A 14,332-nucleotide genomic window follows, 5' to 3' on the forward strand; every position below is an offset into this window, starting at 1 on the left:
TTTTTAGTAGAGACAGAGTTTTGCCATGTTGGCTGGGCTGGTCTCAAACTCCTGACCTCAGATGATCTGCCAGCCTCAGCCTCCCAACGTGCTGGGATTACAGGCGTGAGCCACTGCGCCCAGCCTATTAATCTGCTACTCTTCATTTCCCCATCTTCTAGCAGTAGCCATGACTCGAAACCCAAGTTTTTCCTGCCTTGACTCAAACCCAAGTTAGCTGCTTAATATTTTTCAAAAGCAGAGATTTTAAGTGTAGTGATTAAGCAAGTGATAGGAGATTTTCTGGTGATTGATGAGACAGCTCCTCCAGTACTTTCCTGGGGCTTGCAGGCTGTTCTAGAGATCCTTCTAAACCCTGCTTTGGATCTCTGATGGTGAATTTTGCAGTTTTTTGGAACCTGCAGAATAAAACACGAAAAACAAAAAAAAATTTTTTTTTTTCCAGACAGGGTCTCACTCTCACCCAGGCTGGAGTGCAGTGGCATGATCTCGGCCCACTGCAGCATGGACAGCCCAGCTCAAGCAACCCTCCCACCTCCGCTTCCCAAGAAGCTGGGGTTATAGGCACGTACCACTGCACCCAGCTAATTTTTCTTTCTTTTTACTTTTTGTAGAGATGGGGGTTGCCATGTTGTCCAGGCTGGTCTCAAACTCCTGGGCTCAAGCAATCCACCCACTTCAGCCTCCCAAAGTGCTGGGATTACAGGCATGAGCCACCGTGCCCAGTCTGAAAAAAGAAAATCTTAAAGCACTGTGTAAGGTTTAAGAATGGTCTCTCCCAGCACTTTGGGAGGCCGAGGCAGGCGAATCACGAGGTCAAGAGATAAGACCATCCTGGCCAACAAAGTGAAACCCCATCTCTACTAAAAATACAAAAAATAGCTGGGCGTGGTGGTGGGCACCTGTAGTCCCACCTACTCGGGTCGGGAGGCTGAAGCAGGAGAATCGCTTGAACCTGGGAGGCGGAGGTTGCAGTGAATCAAGATTGCACCACTGCACTCCAACCTGGCAACAGAGCAAGACTCCATCTCAAAAAAAAAAAAAAGTATCAACATTATTATTATTTTACATGGGATGTAAAGGAAAATTTCTAGGGGTATAAAACTGAGATAGGAATTAGGGTAGGGGCTGCTAGGATCTAAGATACAAAACAACTGAGAATAGTGGAGATAGATACTATTTTCGTCCTTTGACTCAGTATCAAAATGGGTTATGGAGAAGGTGATACTAATGAGCTACCTTTAAGGAATGCTAGAAAAACAGTTTTATAGTTTTATAAGAAGTCAAAATATACATGATTTTTCTTCAAAAATAAAGTAGAAATAGTTTCGGCTCATGGAATTGGAACTGGAATTGGAAAATGATCTGTTTCAAAATGGAAGAAAACGAAACACAATTTGTCAGATTTTATTCACAACTGCACCACTGTCTAAATTCAAATGTGTTACTTGGAGGGGGATCTCTGGATTACTTATTATATGAATATAGGATTATGATCTCAAAATACCAGTGGCTATTCTAAAGTTTCCTCCCAGTGGTATTACTGGGTATGACAATTTAGAAAGCTGCAGAATGACAGCAACATCTCAGGTTACCTGGGAAAATCCTTGACTTTGGTCTCCTTCTCTTGAACAGCCCCAGTGCCTTGACCCTTGTTTCTCACAAAGTCTTCCTCCAGCCCAGCCTGCTTCAGGGTGTCTAGATACCATTGTTCTGCTTCTTTCTTGGCTAGATCCTGTGGGATGGAAATTAATCTGTTGTAGCTATCTTACGAATTACCAGACAATTCTAAAGTACTTAATCAGTATTCTTACAATACTGCCACTACCACCACTACCCTTATTATGGGGCACGGATTTGCATGAAAATTATTTAACCCTTGTTTTCGAGCTTTAATGTGGATATAAATCACCTGAGGTCTTGTTAAAATGCAGATTTCACATTTGGTAGGTGTCAGATGAGGACCGTAATTGTGTATTTCTGACACTCCCCAGAGATGCCAAACTGTTGATTTAGGAGCCACAATTTTGAAAAGCAATGACTTAGACTTTTGGGAGACAAATGAGACCCAGATTTAAAAGGATGGACTAAAAACCTTCTAAGATTTTAAAGCAACAAAGCATTATCAGGAGCACTAAAATAAAAAATAAGCTACACCAAGACTCTTAATGGAAGGACAGATGGTCTGCATGTGGACCAGGAGATTATTATTTTTTGTTTAAGTATTCCAAGAAAAAATCATAGAGTACTTTGTATTTTTCCTAGAGAGGTGAAAGATCTGTTGAGATCTGAAGAGTGAGCTTGCTTAACATTAACATAAAGAAGCATGAGAGATTTTGAACAATGCAGGTTGCTAAGTAAATCCAAGACCATGTGTGCTTGTGTGTGCGAGAGGAGAAAGATTTACGGAGGGAGGAGGAAGTGAAGCCAGCAAATGCCTAGACAATGTACTAACTATAAGATGGAGCTAACGCCCCACCATTGGAACTAGGTCACTAGGGAGCCCCAACTTGTCTGAAACTGGAGAGGAAAAGGATTCACAGAGCCTAATGCAGCAGAACCAGAGCATCCTTACATCCTTATGGAGATCTCAGCTGAGTCCAATGTCCCTAAAAGTCTATAGAGAATATCTTAAAATGATAGTCTTCCAGGATACTTTGGGTACACTGCCTATGGGTTAGCCCTGCTCCACAAGGAACACACACACACACGCAAACAAAATAAAAGAAAAAAAAAAAAATTTCAGGCTTCCAGCCTGAAAGCCACTTAGTCTAGAAAAAGCCAGTGGGGTGTTTGTGGGCATCCTAATCCTTGGAGACTTATAAATGTGCCACAGCTCTAGAGACTGGGGAGGCCCAGGGCCAGCAGCACAGGCAGAGGAGAGAGACCTTTCCAGCACTGTGAACAGTGGCTCCAGAGCGCAGAAAGAGCCAAATGGTCCCTGTCTCTGAGGTCTGATGAACTCTGAATGCTAGACTACAGTGAAAGTTCTAGGAAGTGAAATATCCCTTTACCAATGCCTTTGGAGTCCACTCTTGGATGAAATCAACACAAGCAGCATTCTCTACTGTACTATTTATTTTGGGAAAATAAGGTAGTAATGAAATTAGAATTTCTGGGCCTCAAGGAAATGTTTAATACCCACATATTAAAATTGTTTCATAATTTCTCAGAGCCGTTTTATCTAAGGCAGAAAGAAAACAAATGATGGTTTAGTTTTACCTTGGCAACTTGTTCAAAGAGATACGGCCTTGTTTGTATTCGCTTCTTCATTTCTTCCAGTTCTTTCTTATATTCTTTCGCTCTTTTACGGTCATTGTTCCTGGAATTAGCAAGATTTTTAGAATTACGTCGTTTCTAGGCCAGGCGCGGTGGCTCACGCCTGTAATCCCAGCACTTTGGGAGGCCGAGACGGGCGGATCACGAGGTCAGGAGATCCAGACTATCCTGGCTAACATGGTGAAACCCCATCTCTACTAAAAATACACACAAAAAAATTAGCCGGGCGCGGTGGCGGGCGCCTGTAGTCCCAGCTACTCGGGAGGCTGAGGCAGGAGAATGGCGTGAACCCGGGGGGCGGAGCTTGCAGTGAATGGAGATCGCACCACTGCACTCCAGCCTGGGCAACAGAGCCAGATCTGTCTCAAAAAAAACAAAAAAACAAAAAAACTACATCGTTTCCAATCCAGAATACCGTTCATTTCCAGTTAAGCAGTGTAATTCCCATGTACATTGTAAATTCCTATGTGACTTGGAAAATCATGGCCCCGCCGCTGTGATTACAGGAGCCTGCCTACCCCAGTAACTCCATTTTGCATTTTCTGGCAACAGGCCAGTGGTCTGCTGGATCCCAAGGCAAGCACCCCTTTTGACACATAGGGGATACTGACCGGTTTTCTTTCAGCTTTGCTTTGAACACTTCCTCCAGGCTTTTATGGGGATCCATGGCTTTTGCACGCAAGGTCACAGATTTGGACATTGCTTGAGACTTCTTTTTGTGGATCTCCAGCCACTGAATACTCTCATCTGCTTTGTTCTTTTTTTCAAGTGCACTTCTAAAGGGAGGAGGCAGAAAGAGAGTATAGATTACCAACCTGGGCATTCTGAAAAGCAACCTCAGGCCAGGCGTGGTGGCTCATGCTTGTAGTTCCAGCACTTTGGGAGGCCAAGGCAGCTGGATCACCTGAGGTCAGGAGTCCAAGACCAGCCTGGCCAACATGGTGAAACCTCAACTCTACTGAAAATGCAAAAATTAGCTGGATGTGGTGGTGTGCACCTGTAATCCCAACTACTTGGGAGGCTGAGGCAGCAGAATTGCTTGAACTCAGGAGGCAGAGGTTGCAATGAGCCAAGATCGCACCACTGCACTCCAGCCTGGGCGACAGAGCAAGATTCCATCTCAAAAAAAAAAAAAATTAGCCGGGTGCGGTGGCTCACGCCTGTAATCCCAGCACTTTGGGAGGCCGAGGTGGGCAGATCACAAGGTCAGGAGATCGAGACCATCTGGCTAATACTGTGAAGCCCCGTCTCTACTAAAAATACAAAATATTAGCTGGGTGTGGTGGCATGTGCCTGTAATCCCAGCTACGTGGGAGGCTGAGGCAGGAGAATCACTGAACCCGGGAGGCAGAGGTTGCGGTGAGCTGAGATTGCGCCACTGCACTCCAGCCTGGGCAACAGAGCAAGACTTCATCTCGAAAAAATATATATATATATCCTTACTTAAATAGCCCAACACTCAATAGGTCTTCACCTATTGATCCAAAATAATACTAATAGCTGCCACTTACTGAGTTCCCTATTAGGAATCAAGCACCATTACATTTCACGTAGTCCTCATAACTGCCTTATGAGGTAAATACTAAATCCCCTTTTTATAGGGGAGGTGATTGAGGCTCAAAGGAGGTAAGCCACTTGCTCAAAGCTACCCAGCATGCCAGTGGAAAAGCCCCTATTGGACCAGGATCTTTGGCTCCCAAGCCTCTGGCCTTGACCACTCTGCTGTAAACAGTGGGCTGGAAGGTATCTGGGTTCATGGTTCTTTGGGAATACAAATCTGCATATTCAGAGAGAACTGGAAATGAGCCTCCTTCAGTGCAAACTATTTGGCTTCAACTTGTAGCACTTAGTTTGTTCAGTTATCTAAAAGGTAATACGCTGAATTCTTCCAAAAGGAAAATCAATCAAGACTCTTCTATTTGGATGTTTACATTCAAATGGACAGACTGGGAAGGACATGCAAATTTAATCTGCTCATATGTCAGATTCCCTGTGGCGGGAAAGCAGATGTGGATGTCTTCTATAGGTGGGCCAGCCTCTTTGTTCAGGAGGCCTGGCTTCTTGGGCCCTCAGGATCCTGAGCAATTAGCCCTGATTTAGTAGGTCTAACTGAAGTCTGAAGAAGAAAGGAGTATCCCTTGGACTGTAAGTACTTTTCTACAATCCCTGCTGTGGGGCTTAAAGATCCAAGTAGGTTCTGAGTACTCCCCTACATGCCCCATGGGAAGGCAGTAAGACATTAGTCCTCTCCCTGGCCTAAGCTGCTCATTACACCATGACCTCTCTTGCCTACTTCAGCTCCGAAGCCTGGTGGAGGAACCCTTGCTGGGGGCTGGCTCAACGAGAACAACATCATAACAGAGTTAGGTGAGTTGAAGAGTTAAAAATAAGCAGGCTCTTGCTGCCCAACGGACTCTGACATCTTCCCAACGGACTCTGAATCTCAGAGAATCTCAAATCTATGCAATGGATGTCTCATCTTTGTGGCAACTTCAGCCACCTGCTAGCATGCTTCTCTGAATTCTTGTTCCTCGTTACTCCCTTCCTCTCATCCATGGGCTTTTATCCATGTTCTGTCTGGAACCTTCCTTCTCTCCAGGCTTTGTCTGGCCAACTCTTCCTTGTTCTCCAGGTTTCAGGTTTCACTTTAGACATCTATTCCACAAGACAAGACCCCCTGCTCCAGGCTGCCCAGTGCCCTCACAGTCCCCTCTACCCCCAATCATTGCACTACTCAGAAAATACGGCCATTGCTTCTTTGCTTTTCTCTATTTCAGACTAGATAATAAACTGTAGGTTCTCTAAGATCTCCAGCCTTAACACTGTGCCTGGCACAGAATAAGCCCACTGTGAATATGTGCTGAATGATGGCTAGCTGTTCTCCAAGCACCAGGTGTGGAGAACCGCAATTGTTCCTGTCCTGATCAGAAAATTCCCTTTGACCCCTTGAGGTGTCTCTGATAACAGGAAAGGAGGCCCCTCAGTAGGGAGGTTTCCAGCATTTGGGGCCAGAATCAGAGCATGGGTCTTGTGCAGCCTGACCACTCACCTGACTACAGATTCCCTCTTCCTGGTGGCATCTGTGTTGTGCACAGGGAGAGTGTTGGCAGAGAGGGAAGCAAGGCCACTCAGAGAACGACTCCTTGGCAGGGGTGGAGCTGGTGGCTGTGGGGAATCCTAGAAGAAATAAAGGCTGGTATTGGTGGGACAGCATGTGTGATTAGTTTCTTTTTGTTTTTTGAGACAGAGTCTAGTCTCGCTCTTTTGCCCAGGCTAGAGTGCAGTGGCCAATTGAGGCTCACTGCAACCTCCGCCTGCCTGGTTCAAGCAGTTCTCTTGCTTCAGCCTCCCACGTAGCTGGGACTATACAGGTTGTGAGCCACCACGCCCAGCTAAATTTTTGCAGTTTTAGCAGAGACAGGGTTTCACCATGTTGGTCAGGCTGGTCTCAAATTCCTGACCTCAGGTGATCCACCCGCCTCAGCCTCCCAAAGTGCTGGGATTACAGGTGTGAACCACCACGCCCAGCCGTTTTCTATCTTTACTAGGATTCAATTTAATTGAAGGACTGAAAATGAGAATCTTTTTTTTTTCCTAGGAATAAGGCAAGGATAATGAGATCTCAAGTTTCGTAACCAAGCCAAGACTTGGATATCAATCCTAAAGTTTTTAGTCAAATGAGAAGAGTTCCTTGGAATTGGTATAGGAACATCAACAACTGATCCCAACTCCTTGCCTCTCAGGCCTGCTTGGACTTATTTCTGTGAAATCCTTCTAGAGCAAGGAAGGAAGAGGAGTGTCCCTATGGTTTGTTTTTGTTTTGTTCTGTTTTTGAGATGAACTTTCACTCTTGTTGCCCAGGCTGGAGTGCCGTGGTGCAATCTCAGCTCACTGCAACCTCCGCCTCCCAGGTTCAAGCAATTCTCCTGCCTCAGCCTCTGGAGTAGCTTGGATTACAGGCACCGGCCACCACACCCAGCTAATTTTTGTATTTTTTTGTTTGTTTTTGAGACGGAGTCTCGCTCTGTCGCGCAGGCTGGAGTGCAGTGGCCACATCTCAGCTCACCGCAAGCTCCGCCTCCTGGGTTTACGCCATTCTCCTGCCTCAGCCTCCCGAGTAGCTGGGACTACAGGCGCCCGCCATCTCGCCCGGCTAGTTTTTTGTATTTTTTTTTTTAGCAGAGACGGGGTTTCACTGGGTTAGCCAGGATGGTCTCGATCTCCTGACCTCGTGATCGCCCCTCTCGGCCTCCCAAAGTGCTGGGATTACAGGCTTGAGCCACCGCGCCCGGCCAATTTTTGTATTTTTATCAAAATTAGAGATGGGGTTTTGCCATGTTGGCCAGGCTGGTCTCAAACTCCTGACCGCAGGTGATCTGCCCTCCTCAGCCTCTCCAAGTGCTGGGATTAGAGGCGTGAGCCACCATGCCCGGCCTGTTTTTTGTTGTTGTTTTGAGATGGGGTCTCACTCTGTTGCCTAGGCTGGAGTACGGTGGCGTCATCTTGGCTCACTGCAGCCAGAAATTCCTAGGCTCAAGTGGTCCTCCCACCTCAGCCTCCTGAATAGCTTGAACTACAGGTACATGCCACCACGTGTGGCAAATGTTTGTTTTGTTTTGTTTTGAAGACATGGGGTCTCTATGTTGCCCAGGCTGGGCTGTGGTCTGGAGTTTATAGGAAAGTGAATCTGTTTATAACTGAGCTGGTGTTTAAAAAAGATAGGAAACCCTCGTTGAGAAGTGCTTTCCAGAAAGACCTGGCCCCACGCTGTATTTCAGGCCTTAGCCCTGACCCTCCCACAGCTGCCTGGGCTCTCACCGGCCTCCCCCCGGTGGTGGCAGCATCGCAGGGCCGCTGAGGGTGGTGCAGGTTGGAGGTCCTCAGCAAGAAGGGCTTGTTGCGAGTGGCCTCTTGGGTTTCTCTTCTTTTGGCTGCTTTTCTCTGGAAGGCCTTGTAAAGGCCCTCATAGTCAGGGACTATGGGATTCACCCGAGGCTGGAATCCAAAGTTAGTGTGCAGAAACCCAAGCTTTTCCTGCTGGGTTCGGGTGGCTGTGCGGGGCTGGGGGTTAGCCCGGTTACCAGAGGAGGCGATAGGGGAAGAGGCCATCTGGAGCATGTCCAGGGCTCTCATCTGGATGCGAATTTTCCTGAAGAGCTCAGCTTCTGTGGAGACAGGATGGTGATGGGTAAGAAAGGACCAGGCATGAAACCTACAGGGTTAGAGAACTTTCCCTCTTTTACACACTAGCCATAAGTGTACTGGAGGCAACTATGAACTTTTCGGGAATTCTGACACGTTAACATCCTGTGCGATGCTTGCAGATGGCCTTAATAGGAGTATTTATGCCACAGAAAATAACAAACATTACAAACCAGCTTGCTTGCTTTTTTCTGGAGAGCTTGTTAATAAATGTCATCCAGCACACCACTGCCTGTGCCAGTCAGGCTGAAGAAGCAGCGACCAGCTACACTCACTGAGCACTTTCTACGACTGCTTCTTTACAGATGAAGCAGAGGAAGTGGGCCAGCCGCCTGCTCCTCTCCCATGTTTCCCCATCTCAGAGAAAGGCCCCACCATCCACCCAGCTTCCCAGGCCCTCTGCCCACATCACTGACTCCTCCGTGTCTCTCATCAGTCACAAGTTGTCACTTCCTCCTCTTTAACCTCTCTTCAGTCCATCCTCTTTTCTTCATCCCTGCAACCAGCTGCATAATTTCTCAATTGAATGGTGAAATAGCTTCCTCTTGGCTCAGCAGCCCTCCAGTCTTGCTGCCCTCTTGGATCATCTACACAGCAATCAGAAGGATCCTTCTGAACTAGATTTCTGATCGTGGGTCACCCTGCCTCAGTCCCTCAGTGGCTCCCCTGTGCCCTTGGGATGAAGTCCAGACTCACTAGCGTGGCTTGCAAAGCTCCTCATGTCTAGCCCATGTCTGCCTCTCCCTTCCCACTCCCTCTTCTCTCAGCCCTCTACCTTTCCAGCCCTTGCAGATGCTCCACTTTCTCTCCCCTCCATGCCACATTCTGCCTGTTCCACTTCTCCTCCCTCTTCGCCCCTCCTTTAGTTCAGCCCCAGGGCCCACTTTCTTAGGGGACCTTCCCTAACTGCTCCCTTCCTTCACCAATCCCCGGGTTAGGTCCCTCTGATATACGTTTCCATGCTTCCCCCTTTAATCCTTGTAAATAACTCACCACGTTTGTATGCATTTGTGTTTATCTGTTGTCCTCACATGTCTACAAACTCCATGTCTGTGTGTTCACCATGGCACAGTGCCTGGAGCACGGCACATGCCACTGAAAAGTGAATAAAGCCTGAGCCCCTTATTTGGAGCTATACTTTTTAAAATGTGTAAATAATCATCCCCCAGGTAATTTCAGTGACTGACGCCACCTCACCAGGATGAAGGGGCCGTGGGGGAGCATCTCAGGGCAGTATGCTGGTGGTGGCATGAGCCCAAGCTGGTCCTCAGGTGTCTCACTGGTTCTCTATTCCTGCACGTCTGCTGGTGCAGAGGCCCTCATGTGCATTCACTCAGCTGTCAACAGGACGAGCCTTGGGGACACTGTGGGACCTTTCAGTCCTTACTCCATACAGGCCCCGATTGTGTAGACAGACCTAACCCTCCCCGATGGCCTGCACTAAACGTGCAGCCTCTAGTGGGTCCACCCAAGCAGCAAATCTCCAAGCCAGGCCAACCCCTGGGCCCTGACTAAATCCCTACGGTGGAATTGGTACCCCAAGGCAGGAGGTAGCAAGGTGGCAAGGATGTCTTTACCCTGGAGTTTATCCCCAAGGGCTGGCTCCAGAATGGACTTGGGGATCCTTCTGGTGGCCTTCTGCTTGGAGATCTTGGCTTCAGCTGTGGCAGCCAAGTCTCTCTGTCGAGCAGCTTCCTTTAGTTGCTCCTCCTTCTCCAGGAAGCTGAAGGGCTTCAAAGAAGAGAGGAGCAGTTCCTTCCTCTTCTGAATCCCTGCCCGCCTTCGGGCCTCGCTGCGCTCCATGATCTCTTGGTAGAGGGGCAGGTAGACATGTGCAGGCACAGGCTGTGCCCGGAACTGCCTGTGGCACTCAGCCTCTTCCTCACCCTGCCTCCGGGCCCGCTGCCTCTCCTGCTCAAAGGAGGCAGGTGAGCCCAGCCACTCGGCCTTCTTCCGGGCCTCGCGCAGTGTCATGCGGAATGGCCGAGGGACAGTAATGGATGATGCCCAGGAGCTGACACTTCTGTGCTGGGAGGAAGGCCGGGAGCCTGAGGGTGGCTGGGTCGGAGCCCTGGGAATGTTGGAGGGAAGGTTGCTCAGGGAGCTGCAGTGCCTTGTGGAGCCACACCTGGAAGAAAGCAGATCCACGTGTGGAGGACAGGGCAGTCAGGAGGCCCTGCTCCCTCCAGACCTCCTCCCCAGTCCTCCCTTCCCACTGGTCACAGCTGGCTGCTTGGCCTAACACCACAGCCCCACAGGCCTCTATGTCCATGACCTTCCCACAGACAATCCTGGCAGCCCTAAAGGAAAGTCTCTTCTCAGAATTGATCCCAAAACTGCCACTTTGCACTCTAATATTTCATATGAGAGAGAGAACAATGAGCAGAGTGGAGCTTGAGAGTCAGACAGACCTGGGTTTAAATCTTGCTCCAAACTTTGAGCAAGGTTCTGTTAAAACCTCAATTTCCTCCTACATAGAATGACAAAAATTAATGTCTACTAACCAGGTTATTGGAGGAGAAAGTAAATATTAAATGAGATAAGGTAATGAGATAATGTATACTTTATCTCATTAAATATTTACTTTCTAAGACTTGACCAAGATAAAGGTACTTTGTTGTCATTCTCAGGGAAAGTGTATTTAGGAAAGGCTTCCCTGTATTTTTTTTTATTTTTCAATATTTATTTATTTATTTATTTTGAGATGGAGTCTTGCACTGTTGCCCAAGCTGGGCGTGATCTTGGCTCACTGCGACCTCCACTTCCCAGGTTCAAGCAATTCTCTGCCTCTGCCTCCCGAGCAGCTGCAATTACGTGCACCTGCCACCACGCCCGGCTAATTTTTTTATATTTTTAGTACAGACGGGGTTTCACCATTTTGGCCAGGCTGGTCTTGAACTCCTGAACTCATGATCCACCCACCTCAGCTTCCCAAAGTGCTGGAATTACAGGCGTAAACCATGATGCCCGGCCCATTTTTTATTTTATTTTTATTTGTTGAGTCAGAGTCTTGCTCTGTCGCCCAGGCTGGAGTGCAGTGGCATGATCTCAGCTCACTGCAACCTCCATCTCCTGGGCTCAAGGGATTCTCGTGCATCAGTCTCCTGAGTAGCTGGGATTACAGGCACACACCATGATGAGTGGCTAATTTTTGTATTTTTAGTAGAGACGGGGTTTCACCATGTTGACCAGGCTGGCCTCGAATTCCTGACCTCAAGTGATCTGCCTGCCTCAGCCTCCCAAAACGCTGGGAGTGCAGGTGTGAGCCACTGCGCCTGAGGAAAGGCTTCCCTTTAATTAATTCCAGGGCATCACTGGACTAAGTGTTGCCCAAAGTGATTTAGGATTCCTGGGGAGGAATCGGAACACCTGTTTGGAATCAAAAGCTGATTCTGAGCTACAGCCTCAGTAAATGGCAACTTGCAGAAGTGCTCTTTGCTTTACAGAGGAAGATGAAGCCCAGAGACACGATGTGACCCGTGTGGAGGTGTGGAGTGAGGCAGCCGTGGAGCTGCAGTGCCTTACCTCAGAGCCTGGGGGCGCTGGACCTGTACCTTCCCCCTGCCCTTGTCTTGGAAGAAACTCTCCAGGTCCTCCTCATCTTCAGAGAGGCTTTCATCACTCTCTGGGTCAGACTGAAAGAGAGACTCCAACAGACACGGTCTGCCTTTCTGCTTCAGTACCTGTAAGGTCTGGTAAAAGCTCCCAGTTGAGTCAGAAGTAGAATCTATCTCCTCCTCTGGGCTGAGGAACTCGTCAAGTTTGCTGGCCCTGGGCAAAACCAGCCCATCCCCAGACACCTCCTCTCCTGCCTCTGTGTCTGGGGAGGATTTGGGGGAAAATATCTACAATAGAATAGAAATAGGCTGTGAGTGAAACAATAATTTCAAAGGTATTCAAATCATAACTTAATTTCACTTTGAACAAGCCTCTGTATATTAGGGACTGGGGAGAATTTGGGGTCTGCCAGGTGCGCTGGCTCATCCCTGTAATCCCAATACTTGGGGAGGAATTTTTTAAAATAAGATGTGTTTCTTGGCCGGGCGCGGTGGCTCAAGCCTGTAATCCCAGCACTTTGGGAGGCCGAGACGGGCGGATCACAAGGTCAGGAGATCGAGACCATCCTGGCGAACACGGTGAAACCCCGTCTCTACTAAAAAATACAAAAAACTAGCCGGGCGCGGTGGCGGGCGCCTGTAGTCCCAGCTACTCGGGAGCCTGAGGCAGGAGAATGGCGGGAACCCGGGAGGCGGAGCTTGCAGTGAGCTGAGATCCAGCCACAGCACTCCAGCCTGGGCGACAGAGCAAGACTCCGTCTCAAAAAAAAAAAAAAAAAAAAAAAAAAAAAAAAAAAAAAAAAAAAGATGTGTTTCTTGCTCTAAAGACATTTCACAACTTGGTCTATGAAGTGCGCTTCACTGAAGGGATGGAGAGGGAAGTGAAGAGCTGAAGTTGGTTCCCTACGCCATACAGTGCAGTAAGCTTTTACAGAGTACCTCACCTGTACCATGCACTCTGACCCCTGCACTCCAGGAATCCTGCCCATGATGATGGCCGCACTCTGCCTTACTTGGGTTGTACCTACTTCTTGCTCATCTTCCTTCTCCCCCTTCCCTTGTCTCTACTCCTCTGCTTTCCTCATGTTCTAGCTAATTTGCACTCTGTCAAGGAATGGATGATGGCCGGGAGCAGTGGCTCATGCCTGTAATCCCGGTGTTTTGGGAGGCTGAGGGAGGTGGATCACCTGAGGTCAGGAGTTCAAGACCAACATGGTAAAACCCCATTTCTACAAAAATACAAAAATTAGCTGGGTGTGGTGGTGGGTGCCTGTAACCTCAGCTACTGGGGAGGCTGAGGCAGGAGAATCGCTTGAACCTGGGAGGCTGAGGTGGCAGTAAGATGAGATCACACCACTGCACTCCAGCCTGGGTAACAAGAGCGAAGCTCCATCTCAAAAAAAAAAAAAAAAAAAAAAAAAGGAATGGATGATTAACAAGAGAGACAGTATGGTCTGGCTGGAAGAGCAATGTCCTAAGAAGCGGGACACACAATTAACTTTTTCAGTACTCCATTCATTCATACCATATTTACTGGGTGCCTGATGTGCACTGGGCATTTGGCTGAGAACAAGACAAACAAGATCCTTACTCCCTTGAAGCCTACACTGTAGTAAGAGAAGACAGACAACATAAGATGATAATAAATTCCATGAAAACCATAAACGACTGTGAGGTTATAAAAAGATGGAGTGGCCGGGCGCGGTGGCTCAAGCCTGTAATCCCAGCACTTTGGGAGGCCGAGACGGGTGGATCACGAGGTCAGGAGATCGAGACCATCCTGGCTAACATGGTGAAACCCCGTCTCTACTAAAAAATACAAAAAACTAGCCGGGCGATGTGGCGGACGCCTGTAGTCCCAGCTACTCGGGAGGTTGAGGCAGAACCTGGGAGGCGGAGCTTGCAGTGAGCTGAGATCCGGCCACTGCACTCCAGCCTGGGCGACAGAGCAAGACTCCGTCTCAAAAAAAAATAAAAATAAAATAAAATAAATAAAATAAAATAAAAATAAAAAGATGGAGTACCAGCCGGGCGCCGTGGCTCATGCCTGTAATCCCAGCACTTTGGGAGGCCAAGGCAGGCGGATCAAGAGGTCAGGAGATCCAGACCATCCTGGCTAATGTGGTGAAACCCTGTCTCTACTAAAAATACAAAAAATTAGCCGGGTGCGGTGGCGGGCGCCTGTAGTCCCAGCTACTCTGGAGGCTGAGGCAGGAGAATGGCGTGAACCCGGGAGGCGGAGCTTGCAGTGAGCGGAAATCGTGGCACTGTACTCCAACCTGGGAGACAGCGAG

General features: G+C 48.3%; 1 protein-coding gene across 1 annotated transcript in view; it reads right to left on the reverse strand.

Moving 5' to 3' along the window:
- Positions 1-14,332, reverse strand: part of FAM161B (FAM161B, centrosomal protein) — a 17,414-nt gene continuing 3,082 nt past the window's right edge. The window contains exons 2-9 of the mRNA XM_025392034.1: positions 12,007-12,326; positions 10,059-10,609; positions 8,098-8,444; positions 6,329-6,456; positions 3,891-4,055; positions 3,223-3,322; positions 1,596-1,735; positions 1-398 (exon numbers count right to left, since the gene is read on the reverse strand). Of these exons, the coding sequence (XP_025247819.1) occupies positions 260-398; positions 1,596-1,735; positions 3,223-3,322; positions 3,891-4,055; positions 6,329-6,456; positions 8,098-8,444; positions 10,059-10,609; positions 12,007-12,326 (1,890 nt within the window). The 3' untranslated portion in view covers positions 1-259. The remainder of the gene's footprint in view (positions 399-1,595; positions 1,736-3,222; positions 3,323-3,890; positions 4,056-6,328; positions 6,457-8,097; positions 8,445-10,058; positions 10,610-12,006; positions 12,327-14,332) is intronic.

Source organism: Theropithecus gelada, chromosome 7b (genome assembly GCF_003255815.1).
Source record: "Theropithecus gelada isolate Dixy chromosome 7b, Tgel_1.0, whole genome shotgun sequence".
In the NCBI taxonomy this organism is placed as follows: Eukaryota; Metazoa; Chordata; class Mammalia; order Primates; family Cercopithecidae; genus Theropithecus; species Theropithecus gelada.